This window comes from Ochotona curzoniae, unplaced genomic scaffold (assembly GCF_017591425.1).
Source record: "Ochotona curzoniae isolate NIBS_2020 unplaced genomic scaffold, NIBS_Ocur_1.0 scaffold_3890, whole genome shotgun sequence".
In the NCBI taxonomy this organism is placed as follows: domain Eukaryota; kingdom Metazoa; phylum Chordata; class Mammalia; order Lagomorpha; family Ochotonidae; genus Ochotona; species Ochotona curzoniae.
Window position 1 is genome coordinate 11848767 of NW_024467115.1, and position 17755 is coordinate 11866521.

At 41.1% G+C, this 17755-nt stretch overlaps 1 protein-coding gene across 1 annotated transcript in view; it reads right to left on the reverse strand.

Moving 5' to 3' along the window:
* SAMD3 (sterile alpha motif domain containing 3) overlaps positions 1-17755 on the reverse strand; it is a 51537-nt gene that overhangs the window by 25236 nt on the left and 8546 nt on the right. Inside the window, 2 exon segments of the mRNA XM_040965381.1 lie at positions 1535-1619; positions 1722-1907. Of these exon segments, the coding sequence (XP_040821315.1) occupies positions 1535-1619; positions 1722-1907 (271 nt within the window).

Genomic DNA, 17755 nt, shown 5'->3' on the forward strand with positions numbered 1-17755 from the left:
AGGATACTTGAATTCCATTCTTGGTTTAATGGTTACTAACTCTAAGCCCAGGATTCAACTTCTTTCCTGATCTCAGTGATAGAAAAAACAGAAACACTCTTGAAGGCCTGACCTACTCAAAAAATGCTGCAACTGTGCTCATATGTAATGAATCCTTTCTTAGGAACAGAGGAGCAATGAGAGTAACAGAGGCAGAAAACAGAGGCCTTAAATGTTTTCACATCCACACATACTGGCATCTAGTCTTTGTTGTTTAAATTGGACCAAATTTAAATTGGCTTGAGCTCCACATCTCCCGCAAAAGCACAACAAATGTAAATACATACATATATAGACACAGGCATTTTTTGTCACGGATATCTGGTAGTAAGGTACAAAGAGGCAACTGTTTTAACTAGCTATGACTACAAGCTACAAAAATAAGGAACAAACGGGAACTCCAAAAAGTTTGTGGAATGTGGAATTAAAATATTAGTGGAAAAATAATAATGTTGATATGGTATTAAAGGTTAAAATGTGGTTGAAGAGATAAATAGTTGCTTAAATATGCAAAGATTCTCTAGAAAGAATTTCTAATAATGTAATAAAATATATTTCTTTATAAAATTCATGCATTTGACTTTTTTGCACCAAAATAAATCTATTTCAATCCTATTTTCCACAATTTTCCAACACTCTTGTACAGAGGTAGAGAATAATAGACATAATACCTTTATGTACATATTGCTACAACTCTTCATAATTTTTCCTTAGATCATGTAACTATATTGTTACCACCTTAAGTGTTTTAAGGGTATATTTCAATACTGTTAAGTACATTCATATTGCTATACAATGAAGATTCTACTTGTGTAAAGTCGAAGCAAACCCAAATAATAGTTTGTTTTAAAACTCTGCAAACCTTGACTGTACATTAGAATAATCGGGGGAAGCTTTCCAAATGTTACTGCCAAACCCTACCTATCCTGGGATCCATTACATCGGTTTGCTGAGGCTAATGTGCAACCAGAGATTAGAGCTGCTGCTCCACACATCCCTTCAATCCATTTTTGTCAGGAGGACCAGGTGAGGCAGGAGAAGCTTTCACACCCAGACAGCCTCTTCATGGGTCCAGTGGGATGTCAAGATGCCCTTGAACAATGACACCAGTGCAGGTGCAGGCTTACTGACAAAGATGCTTCCTGGAGACTTACTGTAACATGGGAGTTCCCAGACAGCTTTGAGTGGGGACAAATGGTGACAGAGACAAGGGACTCTGGCCCGAGAAAGCACTAAAAAGGGGTGAGAAATGATGTTGTAGGAGCAAAAACACAAAGGCTCACAGAAAGGTGGAGGCATTGCCAAAAGAAAAAAAAAGTCAAAGACACCAACCACGATAAAGAATGAATCAGAAAAGTAGACAAAAAGAAAAATAGACCTGGATATGCAGATAGATCAAGACAGAAACTAGAAGAAAACAGTGTAAGAGTTTAGAAACATGAAATTACTGAAACATTAAGGCAAGCTGAGACTGATTGGATCACAAGTGACTTACAAAGCCACAGCCATCATCATCCAGGAAAGGGTGAGCTTGCAGCAGGGCACCGACCACGTCATTGTACTGCTGGGTGGTGGGATACCTGGTCACCGAAACAAAGAGGGCACGTTTCATATACCTTGCTGCGACTCTGCTTTGCAAAGCTCCTCCCCAGAAGCAGCACATGTGCCCTAGAATCACTTACAGGGAGCCTTCCAGATACTTTGTCATGTCAGCCTGGAGAAACTCGATGATCCTTATTCTCATGCTGTGATCAGGACACTTCTGTTCTGCCAGCATGCACTTGACGTCATAGGGAAACTCAGGTAAGATGTAGGACTTGGTCCAGTGCAGTGCTTTATTCCTGGCTGGAAGGAGCTTCACATTTCTTCTGTTAAATGAAAATGTACAAAGAGTCAATTCTCAGTAAATATTGGTTCCCTATGTGGTGAGAAATTTGTATGTAAGTTACTTTCCTGGAAACTTAAGACATGAAAATCATCAATCTATTTTTAAGAATTTTTTTTTCTAATATTTATTACAAACATGAGGGGCTTACAGAGCCCTGTGGGTCTCTGATTCTGATTAGAATGGAGGTAGGATAAATATTCGAGTTTTCCCTCTTGCGTCCTTGAGACTTGCCAGGGGGTGAGGAAGAAAAGTGCAGAACTACTTGCTGTTACAGTACATCAGCACCTGCCAGGGCACGGAGGCAGTTATTTGAGGTCTCCAGTAGGGAACAGTGTTCCAGATGTGTTACCTGCTTGATTGTTCTAAGAGGTTGTCCTTTGTTACACCACAGGTGCAAAATTCTTTCTAAGGCCTGTTGATTGTCCTGTCTAATTCAGTGTGCCCATATACTTAGGTGCTTGTGGTAGAGCCCGGTTTGGACTGTTGTTCAAACTGCCGTTCTTTCCATCTTTTGATGAGGTACTCAAAGTCTTTTTTGGCTTAGATGAGCAAGCTGTCCTGTCTTTCATGATCATTTGGGTATGCTCTTCATTCTTGCACGAGGGTCAACAACTAGGGTGGCCCAGTGCTGCCACATGTGCTCCAGAGCCAGACTGCGTATCTGTGTGATTCTCCCTGAGGTCAGGGAGCAAGTATGCGAATATAGCTGGGGAATACCCTTTAAAAATTAACCTGGTGGTCTTCAGATTTTGTTCTTATGTGTGCCACTTGGTGCAGGGTCAGGCTCAACCTGTGCCCCGTACCAGTCAAAGCATGGATTAGTGGGTGCAGCTGCCCAGTTAGACTCACCGCATCCCTGACAAACAGGTGATGCTGTAGTCTAGCCCAAGCCAGCCCTCCCCAAGTCTCAGTTCTCATGGTATATAGAAGGGTGCTGGGGTCTATTGGAATTACTCCTGCAAACCCCTACTATGCCTGCTCCTAGTTCTGGTTCTCACACATGGTTGCAGTTAATGCAATTCAGCCCAGCCTGGCCTGCCCCACATCCCACCCAGCTATTTTGGGTGTCAGTGCATACAGCAGCCCAGGCCAGCATGGCCTACCCCCATCCCTGACACTCACTGGCAAGTGATGTGGCCTAGCTGTAGTGACCCCTAAATCCCTTACCAGACCCACCTACAAATGTGGCTCCTGTGAGTACTGGTGGGCACTTTCACCTTATCTTGGACCCCTGGATTTCCCCTTTGGTTCCCCCCCTGTCTCAGCTCACTTGCTTACCTGTGGGCGCAGTGGCCCTATCTGTGGAAGCCCTAGAAATTATTTTATAAATGTCAAACAAACCCTCAGTGGCCCCATTCCAACCCTTCCCCAGTCTGCCCACCCCTAGCAATGCATGCCCCCCTGCCACTCACTCATGCTGATGACGATGGTGATGGAGTGGCCATGGTGGCATGGTGGGCACTCTGCCCCTTCCCCCAAGATCTTTAAACAAACAAAATATTGAGCGATTCTGACACACTGGTATAGTTAATACAGAGTTGGCACTAACCAGGCCCAGAATGCCTGCCTACTGGCTGCTTTTTTCCCAACAGTGTTATACTTGCCTAGATACAAGGCAACCTACGCAGTTGCCAACAGCTGGGGTGATCAATCCACCTTCCAACCATTCATCTATCCACAAATTCTTGAAGGCTCATTAAATATCTCTTTTTTTCCTTTGAATTCACATAAACAGTTATAATTTGGTAGGGACATTGTGGAGTGGGATATCATAATCATATGAGCTTTAGAATAAAATATGAAAAAGGAAAGAACATCAATCCATGAATCTCAGAGAAAATATCCTTCATATATACATACACACATACATACGTATATATACAATGTATATATAGAGAGCTCAAAACTGAAAAAATGTCTTACAAAATCAAAATGATAAATTCCCATTTAACAGAGCAACTGAGGTATATATGAAAATCTTAACACCTGATTAAGAAGATTCTAATTTATTCTGCTGCTGCTGATTAAGAAACACAGCATTCACCCAATTTAATTGACCTTCAGTTATTTTATCAAGGTGAATGTAATTTCTAAATTAAATGTTAAGGTAGTGAGTATTGTGATTTCATTCAGATGAAGTTTCAATAAAAGAGTACAGAAAACAACAAAGAGACCGGACCTAGTGGTTGCCTAGGTTTGAAAGTGGCTAAAGTAGATGGTGATAAATATGCAACCCTTTACATTTGGTAAAATTGACTAAATCATACAGTTTAAATAGGTGAATTCTTTGTATTTTATAAGTCAATAAAACTTTAAAAATTAGATAGCATAATCATTTTAAAATTTTAATGACTCATCATTGAGTGTATAAAAAGAATCTATAGTAAATTTCAAAACAACAGTTAATTAAAGGATCTAGGTAGCTTTCAACCCATTTTACTAATTGAATTGCATGGGATCGAAGTAAGGAACAGACAAGCCAAGTAGAGACAATAGAAAGGTTTCCTAAATTAGCCAAAGTAGGCACAATCATGTAGAATCATGGTATTTTGTTGTTCCTCTCCCCACCCCCCCAAAATTTAGGTGAGGTAAAAAGCTATGTTTCCTTTGGAAATTGGGTCACACTTTGTAATGAGAATGCATGTGCTATAACAGAACACGAGGAATGAAGCAAGCAGGAAATAGCATACTTGTCTATTTACATGTTGGACTGTACTATCGTTCTGAGTTCAGTTTAGGTGTCCCCCGATGGTTCATGTGTTAATGACTTGGCCCCCAAAATTCTACATTATTGGTTAATGGACTGATGCTAATATTCATAAATCAAGGCTAGAGGCTCAATCCAGTTATGGTATCGAATGTAGAGCCTTTACGAAGGGCTCAGTTTGGATGCAGGGGTTGAATGATTATGGCTTCATAAGAAAAGACCACGTGGTCACAGCATGAGTGTGCTTCCTGTTTCTCTTTGTTACTGGTCCACCCTTTCATCTTCCCATCCCAGGTGTTTTACCATCTACCACCATATGTTAAAATTATTCTAAGTATCTTTATTAAGCTAGAGTTCAGCAAATCATCTGTAGAAGTGTAGAGACCTGCAAGAACTCTGAAATTCTGAGGACTTCTCTGCTCTCGCCTCTGACCTGGGGCTCTTCAGCAGTCACCACTGCAAACCAACACATCTTCAGCTCAATGGATCTCAATTGCAGGTGCACACTGAAATCAGTTCAAAAGCTTGCAAAACATGTTAATGTGTACAACTGGCCCCAGCTGACTGAGTCAGCATCCACTAGTAAATGAAACAGTCAGTTATATGAGTAACAAAAAGGTCATACTGATAATAAAATAAATTTTGCAATAAAGCTAACCTGACACATGTGATAATGGGTATTATTGTCCTTTGATATTTAGTATTTTATTGAATATTGAATAATCATATATGTATGCAGTGCATACATATAAACACTGACACTATACATATAAAATACTGAGGTATTAAATCCAGCTAACATATCCATCAGCTCAAGTATTCACCATTCCTCTCTCTTAGCTAACATAATACTACTCCCTTTCAATATCTGATAGGTTTGTTTGATCTTAATAAGAGTTAATGGCTGGGCCCAGTGACATGGCCTAGCAGCTAAAGTCCTCTCCTTAAACATGCCGGGATCCCATATGGGCGCCAGTTCAAATCCCTGCAGCTCCACTTCCCATCCAGCTCCCTACTTGTGACCTGGGAAAGCAGTCCAGAATGGCCCAAAGCTTTGGGACCCTGGACCCGTGTGGGATGCCCGGAAGAAGTTCCTGGATCCTGGCTTTGGATCTGCATAGCATTAGCCGTTGAGCTCACTTGGGGAGTGAATCATCAGACAGAAGATCTTCCTCTCTGTCTCTCCTCCTCTCTGTATATCTGACCTTCCAATAAATAAATAAATCTTAAAAAAAAAAAAGGAGAGTTAATGGTGATCCAATGATTCTGCTCCTAATTAGAAAACAGTATGATTTGAGGGGGCTTAAGAAAAAGAGCCTTGCTAAAAACAGGTCTATTGAATATTAAGGAAAAATCTGAACACCGAGAACAGGGGTGGAGAGTTGTAGGACGCAGGGACACGGACGCTGATTGAGGGCACACATGTTCTCTATCTCCAGCGCATATCGAATTGCTTGGTAGAGTTGATGCAAGAATTATTAGGGTCCACTGGAAAAAAAGTCAGTATGCCTTGATGGGGCTGAATTCAGTTTTCCTTGGAAAAGTTCTCGGTATTTCAGTGGCTTCTTAGTACACTCTAACTCTCCATTTAAGCTATAAATACACCCCTCACATTACCCCCATTTTGCATTTCCTTAACCTCTTCCTTTGGATCTCTTTCCAGTCCCTTCACTGAAATTACATCTTTAAAAGTCAACCAAGGACATTTTATCAAAGTTCTTTTTCAAGAACTCCTAAGTTCATTCAATTCCACTGACCACTTCTTCACAAAATTGTTACCTTTCATTTCTTTTTGGCACTATTTTATTTTCCCATTTCTTTTTGTGTCTCTGTGACAACTTGTCATATTGGCTTATTTAACCCTTCTTTACCTTCTGTTTACATATGGCTTGCTCCCTATCTTCTACCTCCTCTGTGCAGAGCTGTGCTTCTCTCTCAGAACTCATCCAACCCATCATGCTTAGGAAACTTATCCATAGATGCTGTCTCCAGAGAAGACACAACAGAAGACCATACGCAGCTAGAGAAGAAACCGACTTCGTGGATATTTGGCTACTGCTAGCCTCCTACATTTGTGCTACTCACAGAGCAAACTTTTTTCTGCTTTGAGGAAGAGCTGTACTACCTTATAAATGGTCTCTTTTGAAGGAATTATTCTAAAGGACTTTTTCCCGATTGTCTTCCTTTCTTTACTCCTAAACTAAAGGCTACACAGGCAGCTGGACAACCTGAGTGTTCACATGACATTTTAGAATGAGAGACAGAGGGAAGAGAGACAGACACACACAAGTACACACAGACACAAGCACACATATGCACACAAGGAGGAGGAGAGAGAAAAGCTTAATTTAGGTCCACTTCCTAAAGGGTTACAGCAGCAAGAGCTGGGTCAGGCTGAAACCGGTTGCCAACAACTCCATGCAGGTCTCACAAGGTTGGCAGTGGCCTAACACTGGGACCATTTCTGCCATCTTCCCAGGCACATTAACAAAGAGCTGCATCAAAACCACAGCTGCTAGAACTTCAGCAAGCACCCTAGTATGGCAAAGCAGTGTCTCAAGTCAGTATCCCACTACAGCAAAATGTTAGTCCCAAGGCTCACACGATCATTTATATGCCTCAAAAATAAGCCATTTGCAGCCCAAATATAAAAAAATAAAAATCCTATTCCCAGTTCTACTAATGAGCTTCAAATGCCATTTCCTGTGCTGAAAGAGTACTAAAAATAGAAGAGGAACATAACTTTGAATTTGAAATCCTCATGCCTAAAACAGAACACAGGAGACGGCTGGAACTTCACATTTATCATTTGACTACCTTTGATATCAGCCTTTTGTAATTTATATGCACAGTTTTGTTCTTTACCAATGGTTTCAAGCATGATCATCTTCCTAGCCACGTAATTCACACATTTAGTGACACAGGTGATTGAAAATTGTGCTAGTCAATAGCAATCAGGTACAATGTAGTGAACATGGTAGGTAGGCATAGCGTCTGGAGCCAGTATACTCTGTAAATCTCTTTGACCAAGATTAATTTCTGTATTTGGCCTCCATGAAAATGATTATTGCTTCCTAATTCTAATTTAGGCCCATTCTTTGTTATCTCTGTACATTTCCTAGGAAGAAGAAAATAACCATGCTTTAAAAATATTTTTTGGATGTGAAAAATGCATTTGGAAGGACATCCTGAATCTGTTCTCTGCATTCAGATTCCAGTTGGAGCTATCGAGGGTGGGCAAATATTTTATTCCTGGGAGAGTGATGATATTGCTATAGGGAGAAACTAAACTTTTAAACCTTGAAATGAGAAATTTCTTTGAGATTTATTTCTCTGTTTGAGTGACACAGGGAAGGATGGAGAGAGGGTGACTGTGTGGGGTTGGGGTGGTGGAGTACAGCAGAGAGATCACCCATCTGCTGGTTCATACCACAAAAGCAGGAACAGGCCAGGTGGGTACCAGGTTTTCCACATACATGGAATGGGTCCAGACACATTGGGCCATTCTCTGTTGCTTTTCTCAGGCCGTTAGCAGGGAGATGGATGGGAAGTGGACAGCAGCCAGGATATGAACTGTTACCGATAAAGACACTGACATCTCAGATGGCAGCTTTGCCAGCTATGCCACAATACTGGCCCTAGCTTCCGTGTGTGTGTCTGTGTGTGTGTGTTAATGAATTAAAGGAGTCGTAAGAGTTCATAACCATTGCTTCTTTTTTTTTAAACTTCTTTCTTTACTCCTTTTCTTTCTTCTGCAAGATTTTACCAATTTAGTTAACTTCCAAATTCAAGGGTGTTTTATCATTCCCTCTTTACTAGTCTCTGTAATTAAACAGACAATGGGACTTCATATTCTATAAGAAAACAAACAATGTTGTATACTTTTTAATGTCTCAAATACGAGTTTGTTGTATTAAATAATTAAGACAGTTCATAATACATTTCAGCTTGAGGAGGTGGGCATTTGATATAGTGGTTAAAATGTCTCGTTGGTTTGCCTCTGCTCTCCATTCCAGCTTTCTGAACAGCCTGGGAGCTATGGCTCAAAAATTTGGTTCCGGTATACACAATGAAAGACCCAGACTGTGTTCCCAGCTCCTGATTTCGCCTAGAATGCAGCCCTCATTCCTGCACATACCTGAGAAGCGAAACAGCAGATGAAAGATCTATGACTCTGTGTCTGCTTTTTGAGTAAATTAAATTAAAAAATTATGAAACTATATAATCCTGTTTTCTAAACCATATTATTGTCAACTTCTACACAAGGTGAATTTCTATAATCAGTTTAGATACAAACTTTGGGATGGCAGCTTGGCTTAACAGTTAAGACATCAGTTTGAATGTCCATACTCAATGCCTGAGTGTGAATCCAAAATTCAGTCCTGGGCCTGGTATGATGGCTCAGTGGCTAAATCCTTGCCTTGTATGTGTCGGGACTCCATGTGTGCACCTGTTGTGTCCTGGCTGCTCCACATCCCATCCAGCTCCCTGCTTGTGGCCTGGGAGAGCAGCAGAGGATAGCCCAAAACCTTGAAACATTGCATCCACATGGGAGACCTGGATGAAGCTCCTGGCTCCTGGATTTGGATTGGTCTTGCTCTGGCTGAAGTGGACACTTGGGGATGGACCAGCAGGTAAAGGATCTTTCGTTTCTCCTTCTGTCTGTAAATCTGCTTTCCAATAAAAATAAGTAATAAATCTTTAAAAAATCCAATCTCAGCTGTAGCTTCTTGCTTATGTGCATCCATGAAGACAGCAGGTGATGGCTTCTAGTACCACCACCACCTATGTAGGTGGCCCAGACTGACTTCCAAGTTCCCAACTGTGGTCTGGTCCAAAGCTGGCCAATTTTGGCATTTGGGAAGTAAAACAGAAGACTTGCAGTCTTTTTCACTTCTTTACTCTGTCCCTCTCCATCTGACATCACTAATAAATAAAAAATTCATTTAAATTGTAAGTTGATAAAAAATGACAAGCCTTACTAGATTTCCAGGGTATGTTATGCATGTGTCAGCACTTGTTTCCCTCATAAGAAAATGCCCTAAGCTTCCGTTGTTCTCTTAAGCCTACCTTAGCCCTTTCTTGGACTCCCCCACCTGACCACTCTCTGCAACCTTAGTGGTCTTCCTCATCTGAATCTTACACAATGCCTATTCCAACGCAGGCCCCATGGGCACTCAACTGTATCTCAGCTCCTCCTCTGTATTGATTTTGCTGGGCCATGTTGGGTGAAGAAATTTGTGACATAATGCTATAAAAACCTTTAGGAAAATTTGAGAGAGAAAGATAAAGTATGAGATATAACATCCTATGATAAATAAACAAAGACAGTCTCTGACTCTGTAACCTTGTGTTTCAATACATAAAGCTGACATCTTTGATAAACAAAGTTCTGTTATAGTTAAAAACCCAGTGACAAAAGGCACCAGCGACTAGCTACATTTCAAGTCAACATGCCCATGAAGTAAAGTGCCAGCTCACTGTGCTTTGGTTTGAGATAGGAAAGCCAGTGAGATAGAAATGCCAAAGAAGTAAAGTAGAGTCCACTGGAACACAAAATGTGGCTATTGCCATGGGGTGGTACTACCCCTAGTGAAAATCTTCTAAAAAACACTTTCCCAGTATCTGTATCCCTGTGGTTTCTCTGCAGGACTGAGGGCAGAGTTCCATTGTCAACACAGCTCTTGCATCATCCGTATCTTCCCAAGGTCTAGGATGTAAGTGACTCCTTTTTCTAAGAGCATCTGCTTGAATATAATGCTACTTTAAGTATCTGAGAAGCTTCTCATGTGTTATCAAAATGTTTTCCTTTCTGGTCCTCCAGTGAGACGTACAAGAGACAGGTGGAGCACTTTTCTGTTGAAGAATCATCATTCTGACTACAAGGCTTGATCTTCACACTTAAGTTAACTCCAGGGATGGTGTAGTGGTACCACTATTGGAAAAGGAAACAGCAACCAATACCATGCTCCCCAGTGACTGAACTGAACGATTGGATTCCACAAGTTGCTTTGTTTTGGCATCACAATCCCATTTTATTCATCTCTATGGTTAAGCTTTAGACTTCACACACTAAGAATGGTCTGGATTGATCTATCTAATTCTACATCATCAACTCTGAAATTTACTGACAGTTGAACTCAGTAATGTCTAAGATGTTTTTGCAACACAGAAGAGGAAGCTAAGAGAGGTGTAAATACCTGTTTATAGACTTTGTTGTTATCCTATTCTATGGCAGAAAAAGATGTTATGATATACCTTCTCAAACTAAGGAAAGAATGTTTTAATATTACAGGTTAATCAGGCATGTAGCATTTGTGTTAATTGTAGCAATCACCTGAGAATTACCTACTTCACTTTAAATTGACAATGGTCTCTACTGCTAAGAAAATGAGACCAAAGGCTTTGAAAAGCCCATTGTTTTTATAATGTTTTCTGTTGCCAATGATATAATGGCATAGATGGGGTAAGTTATGAAGAAAAGGATTACTCTGGCTGATGGATGTGGAGGTACGAGGTCCAGGGGTCACAAGGGTTGATGGCTTTGCTGTTGGCAGAGCCCTGGGGTCATGGCAAGAGACAGGGAGCATACACATATATATGTATCCTTTCAGATCGCTCTCCCTCTTCTACGACTACCAGAATTCAATAATGAGAACTGTACACTAGGAGTTTTACCCAATTTTAGTTGCCACCCCAGAAGCCAACCCTCTAACCCCCTACTTGGATGAAGCTTCTGCCCTCCTCTTAATTCCACATAGAGATGAAGTCTCAACACATGAAGCCTCACGGGACATACTTAAATTAGACCCAAACCATGATATTCTGCTCCTGGTCTATGGATGCAAAATATAGTCATTTCATTCATGATAGTCCCAGAGTCTTAATCTGGTCTTGCATTAATTCAAGATTCCAAAGTCTCATCAAGCACTTCAGGGAAAACGCTTACAGTTGTGTCTTTATAATCAAAATAAACTAGTGTAGGAGTACAATGATGTGATATGCACAATGTAAACACTGTCATTCCCAGCGAGAGGAATAGGCAGATAGAAAGGAATTATTACCAAAAAACAAGATCAAAATCAGCCGAGCAGACAATCAATCTTGAAACTCCATGTGCAGCATCTTGTGAATACTGTGGCAAATCATGGGCCCTCAAGGACCTGGGAAGTTCTGCACATGTCGCTGTGCTGGTCAGGCTTCCCTGGGTAGGGATGGAATGTTGCTGTCACCATGTTCTCACTCCTGGAACTCCATACGGACCTCACCAGACACTTTCTCCAGGGACGTCGAACCTGTCATGAAACTTACGCTTGGTGTCCCAGGCTTTCTTTTGGAATCTTGTATTCCTGTACATACTTGCGTAATTAGCTTCACGTGAACACCAAGGCTGCCACTAGCTGCATCTCCGCCTACACCTACTTGAATCAGGGCTATGGTAGCTATGGAGCACTTTGTCTGAAAGCCATAATGCTGAGGTACACTGGTGTTGGTGAGCAAGCATGGTAATAACTGCCTCCCTCCTTGCATCTGCCCCAGTCCCCGGGGCTGCCTGAAGCAATTCTGTCTTGGAATGTACCTGGGCCTGTGGTGGAAGGGGATTTCTGAGATGCCATTGAGGTCTTCCAGTTGCTCTGATACAGAGCAGTTGATTCCCTTGCACTTGCATTAATGCTTTATCCACCCATGTTGTAGGTTAAATGATATGTAGTTTTGACATTTCCCCCAGAGTGTAAACTGGTGCATCCACAATTGGAAGACAGTATGGAGAGGTTTCAGACAATGGAGAACTGACCCACCATTTAACCCAGCTATCCCACTCCTGGGAACATAGCCAAAGGGAGTGAAATCTGCGCACAAAAATACAACCTGCATGTCTGTATTTATAATAGCACAATCCACAATAGCAAAGACATAAAAACAAGTTAGATGCCTGTCAAAAGAGGAATGGATAAAGACACTGTGGTATATCTACTCCACAGAATACTAAACACTCATTGAAAAGAAGGAAATGCTACCATTTGCAATAAAATGACCTCAACTGAAGATCATCACATTCAGTGAAATATGCAAATCCCTAAAAGACAAATATAATATGTTTTATCTGATATAAGACGATCTTCAAGAAAAACACAAAAACAATTAGCTATACAGCTGAACAAACATATGCATATATTCTCATAGATAAACTATATAATGGAGCGAAACATGCTGGGATGCGGAGATACACGGCAGTATGCACCTCTACTCATGAATAAAAGGACTCCAAAGGAAGCTGTTAACTATACCTTGACAATAAGATAATAGACTTTCTACATCTAAATGCCATGATACATTTAAATAACAGAATGTTGAATTTGCAATGGTTACAAAAACACTATGCTAATGTTGGAAGGGAAAAATGGAAAGGGGAGAAAGGGAAGAGGAGGCAAATCCCTATTCCTGGAAAACACTTACCATGGAAAATAATAATAATAATAATAATAATAATCCCCAACAAATTAACTCATCCATTATTAGTTTTGGTCTTCCATGAATCTTAGGAAACAAGGAAATGCAGCCAACTCTTTGCCACTGTGTGATAAAGCTGGAGTTAGTGCACTTTTTAGGCTCATTTCCACCTGGAGTTAGTTTCCTATTCTCCTTGTTTTCTGAGCCCCTGTCAGAATCACCTGTAACAATCCATGGCAGCACACAGAGATTTTGTAGGCTGCTCCCCAAATTCTCCCAGCCTCTGCCAGTGTCGCATATTTTCATATATTTATTACTAACAACAACCCTACTTCTGACATTAATTTTCTACATTGGTCTTTTCTGTTGGTGTTAATCACACATTTCTACACTTAAGAAAGGGCAAGATCAAAGGTCATGGTGTTGGGCAACACATGGCAAGAGATAGGACATTTATATATGCACAAGGATACTTTTTAAAAGTTTGTGGAAAATGATATTAAAGGGTTTATCTTAGAGGCTAGTGTAGTGGCACAGTACGCTAATCCTCTGCTCTCTGGTGTTGATATCCCATGTAGGAGTCAGTTCATGTCCTTGATGCTCCACTCACAATCCAGCTCTCTGCTTATCAACTGGGAAAGAAATGGAAGATGGTCTAAGTCCCTGGAACCCGAAACCCATGTGGGAGACCTGGAGTAGGCTCCTGGTTCCCAGTTTCAAATCAAATTAGCTTTGACTGTCGTGGTTATATGGGGAGTTAACCAGAAGATAGAAGAGCTTCTTTCTGTATCTCCTTTCTGTAAAATCTGTCTTTGAAATTTAAAAAAATAAATAAAGCTTTAAAAAGTTGTTTAGTGCATTCATATCTATGAGGAGCCTTCAATAAGGACATGAAAATATTATTATGAAAAAACTTTATGGATATCAAAGATGTTTGTACCCAAATAAACCTTGTCTTTAATTTCCATTTAATCAGCCTCATTTATTTATTTTAAATTTATTTGTTTGAAAGGCAGAGATAGAGAAAGAGAGAAAGAGATAGCTTTATCCACTGATGCACTCTCAAAATGACAGTATTGCCAGGGTTGGGCCAGGTGGAAGTCTGCAGCTAAAAATTTCATCCAAGTCTCTGATGTGGATTCAGATACCAAAGTACTTTGGTAGACTTCCAGCCCACTCAGACCCAATCTGCCTCTTTAAACCATTCCATTCCCCTTTAGAAGTATCATTGGGAGATCCCAGGTTCCACGTGTCCTTGAGGAACTCGCTAGTGAAGAAAAGAATCGCAAAATAAATATTTCTTGTATATTCCAATTTTCTAATTCCTCTTAGTATTCATAGAAATGTAAATGACCAGAGAAACTTGATTATAATTCTTAAGTTTCACATTTTCTACCATGACCTTCAAAAAATAGATCTCACAAAAATACCATGTCTGAGTCGATCTTTCTTCGTCTTCCTCATTCATACACAAAAAACATAGATAACTTCTACTCACTCAGTTGTTGTGAAATGGCTCAATATTATTTTGTAGTTTACACATATCCAATCTGTGGGCAGAGGGTCTGGCAGACTTAGGAGAGTTTCTTTTTCATGGATGATCATGCTACAGGCTTTAGAATCCTGCCTTTGCCGAGAACAGCTTTGTCCACATGCCTTATTTATGGCAGAGGCATAATGGGTGGAGTACATTAGAGAGTGGGAAACACGAGTCCAGAAACATTTACATTTGAACTCTACTGGAAGGGGAGCTCTCTGGGGAGTGAAAGTGTTAGCCTGTTTTGTTTCCTGCTGTATCCTCCCTTGTTGCTTAAGGTAGTGTCTGACACACAGTAAGTATTCAGTAAATATTTGTGTATTACGTGAATAAATGCTAATGGAAGTAAGAAAACAATCTCAAACATCTATTTATTTATTTACTTGAAAGGCACAGACAGAAGGAGTCTTGGGGTTTAGACCTGCCAGCAGGCCTCAAGATCACCGAGGCAGACAGTGGCCACCGTCCCCAAGAACCACCAGAGACAAGCTGGTGAGGTATGTCTGCTTTATTACATACAGGTTCCAGGTTTTAGAGGGTAAGGAAGGGGAGGGCAGGAGGGAGCCTTCCGGCTGACCCCACGCCCACCAAAGACGCTGTAATTGGCTGTATGACACGTCTGTTTCCCTAGATCTTTCGGTCATGTCAGAGGTCATGTTCCAGGTGTAATCCCCTTGACCTCGTAGCCATGTTGGAAGTCACACTCCACAGTAGGCCTGAAAACTGTGCCTCAGGCCGTGGGGAAGGTTGGGGTTAAGCCACGCCCTCCAGGCAGCAGGGCGGGGCCTAAGGCAATGGCCCACAAAGGAGCCTTTGTTGTGTGATCATGTTGTATAACTCTAATCTAAGACGTTTAGGGACTAGCTTCCACACAGCCATGGGGTAGGTTGAGGTGGCCTCCTGCATTATACTCAGAGATTTCTGTCCCATGCCTGGGACATACTGCTGGGGATACAGCATTTAGGTGTATTCTGCATGCCTCTTTGATGCCGCTCTCAGTGGCAACTGGGTTTCTTTGCTCAGGTTCCTGAAGCACCCTCATTTGTGCACACTGAGTCCTAAGACTGGTTTCTGTTTTGTTTTTCTGTGACAACACTCAACCATCATCCCAGGACTTCTGGTCAAACTATGTACCCATCTTCCTCTTCCCTGGAGCAATGAATCCAGGGAAAGCCTCCAGAGACTGCTGCCTACCTGCATCTCCTCATGCTGACTGTTGCTTATACTTTGGAACCACTTGTCAGAACTGAGAAAAGAATGCTTTGAATCTCTTTGGAGTGCACACCTGGATGATTGGCAAAACAATAATAAACAATGTCTGAAATATAAGACCTCCTGCTATAGGCCATGCATTTAACTCAGGCACAGAAGACTCTTGCTACATCTGTCCCTTCATTGAGCATCTGTTGATCACCTACCTACTCTTTTAGGCAGTGCAATGCTGTAAATGGAAGCCTGGCAGCTGACACTCCTGCTTTTCTTCTGAGCTCCTTACCCGTGGAGGGCACGGACAGGTAGAAAATGAGAAGACTAATCATGCATCTCAGTGCAACTTGGACCAACGAACCATAATTAGGCTGTCATACTTCTGTGAAACTTCCTTTTGTTACGCTGTAGGATAAAATGCGCAGCAATTATGTCACCCGTTTGCCTGAGCTACACTCATGACAGTTCCTGAAAATAATTCTTCTGAAGTATTGGGGAGTCACAGATACTGGTATTACTTACTGCGCACAGTAAGAACAATCAGTTCTTCCTACACCATCTCCCAATCCGCTCTCCCCACCTGAAAAGTACTCATTATAATAATTTTAAACATGTAGGAAACCTATTAATGACAGGCAGAAGCAAAAATCTGTATACATGTTTAAAGTTCAAGTGACATGTCTTTTTTTGCTAAATATTTATCTTATTTTTATTTGAAGGGTAGATTTTACAGAGAGAAAAGGAGAGACATAGAGGTCTTCCATCTGCTGGTTCATTTCCCAAATGGCTGCAATTGCCAGAGCTGAGCTGATCCGAAGCTGGGAGTCTGGATCCTCCATCAGTCTCAGGGGCTTAAGAACATGGGCCATCCTCTGTTGCTTTCCCAGGTCATAAGCAGAGAGCTGGATTTGAAAGGGGAACAGCTGGGACACCAAGTGCCCGTCTGGGATGTCAACACTAGCCTGCCTATCATCATGCTTGCCCCAAGTGCCATGTCTTTAAGGTAACATTTTAAAAACCTCTACCTGTTTATCTGATTTCATCCCTTACTAAATATTAAAAGAGAAGTACAAAAACAAGGCTTGTTTGGGACAAACAAAAAGTTTCAATCAAGGTGCATTAAAAAAAAAAAAAAAACAGCGAAGAATAACATTGCAGAAAAGTTCTTCCAAGGGAATGCCATAGTGAGAATGGAACCCAAGAATCCATTCATCCACAAAAGGCAATGAAATTATTCAGTGAAGGTACAGAGTTGTCACTGAGGAGAGCAAAACTTGTACCACAGCATCGTACACTTTACTTAGAACACGCACTCATCCACTAGGGCTCACACACCCCATTTCCACTGCACTACAAAGGTAAGTTTCAGGCTTCTAGAGCTTTCTTTTTATCCATGTCTGTAAATAATCTAGATGGTAAACATACAAGGATATTTTTTAAAGTTCATGGAATAAAATGATGTTTGTTTGGAGGCATTTTTTTTTTGAAATGCATGCAAATGAGAAGTCTTTAAATATTTCATGGGAAATGTGCATTATGGATAAACTGTGTAATTTCCAAAGTTTGTTGCAGCAAAAAGACTTACCTTTAATTCCATTTTCCAAACGTTATTGATGTTCCTTATATGTAGAAGGGATCCTCCCTTGTACTAGAATGTAACAGGAGGCTGTTAATGGAGTGGGGAGTGAGTTTCAATGATTCTTAAAGGATGAGTGTGTTTTAGGTAAGTGAGGAAAAAAGCATAGCCTGATGCAGAAACCCCACAGGAAGCTGTGTATCAAGCATCAGGTAAAGAGTGCCCAAAGCAGATGAACTGTGCTTCATTGCCCATTAACATGTATGAGAGCTGAACGGGATGTGGGACAGATGAAACCAGTCTGCTGTACATACTGGTAAGAACAGGAACTAGAGGGCCCGGCGCGGTGGT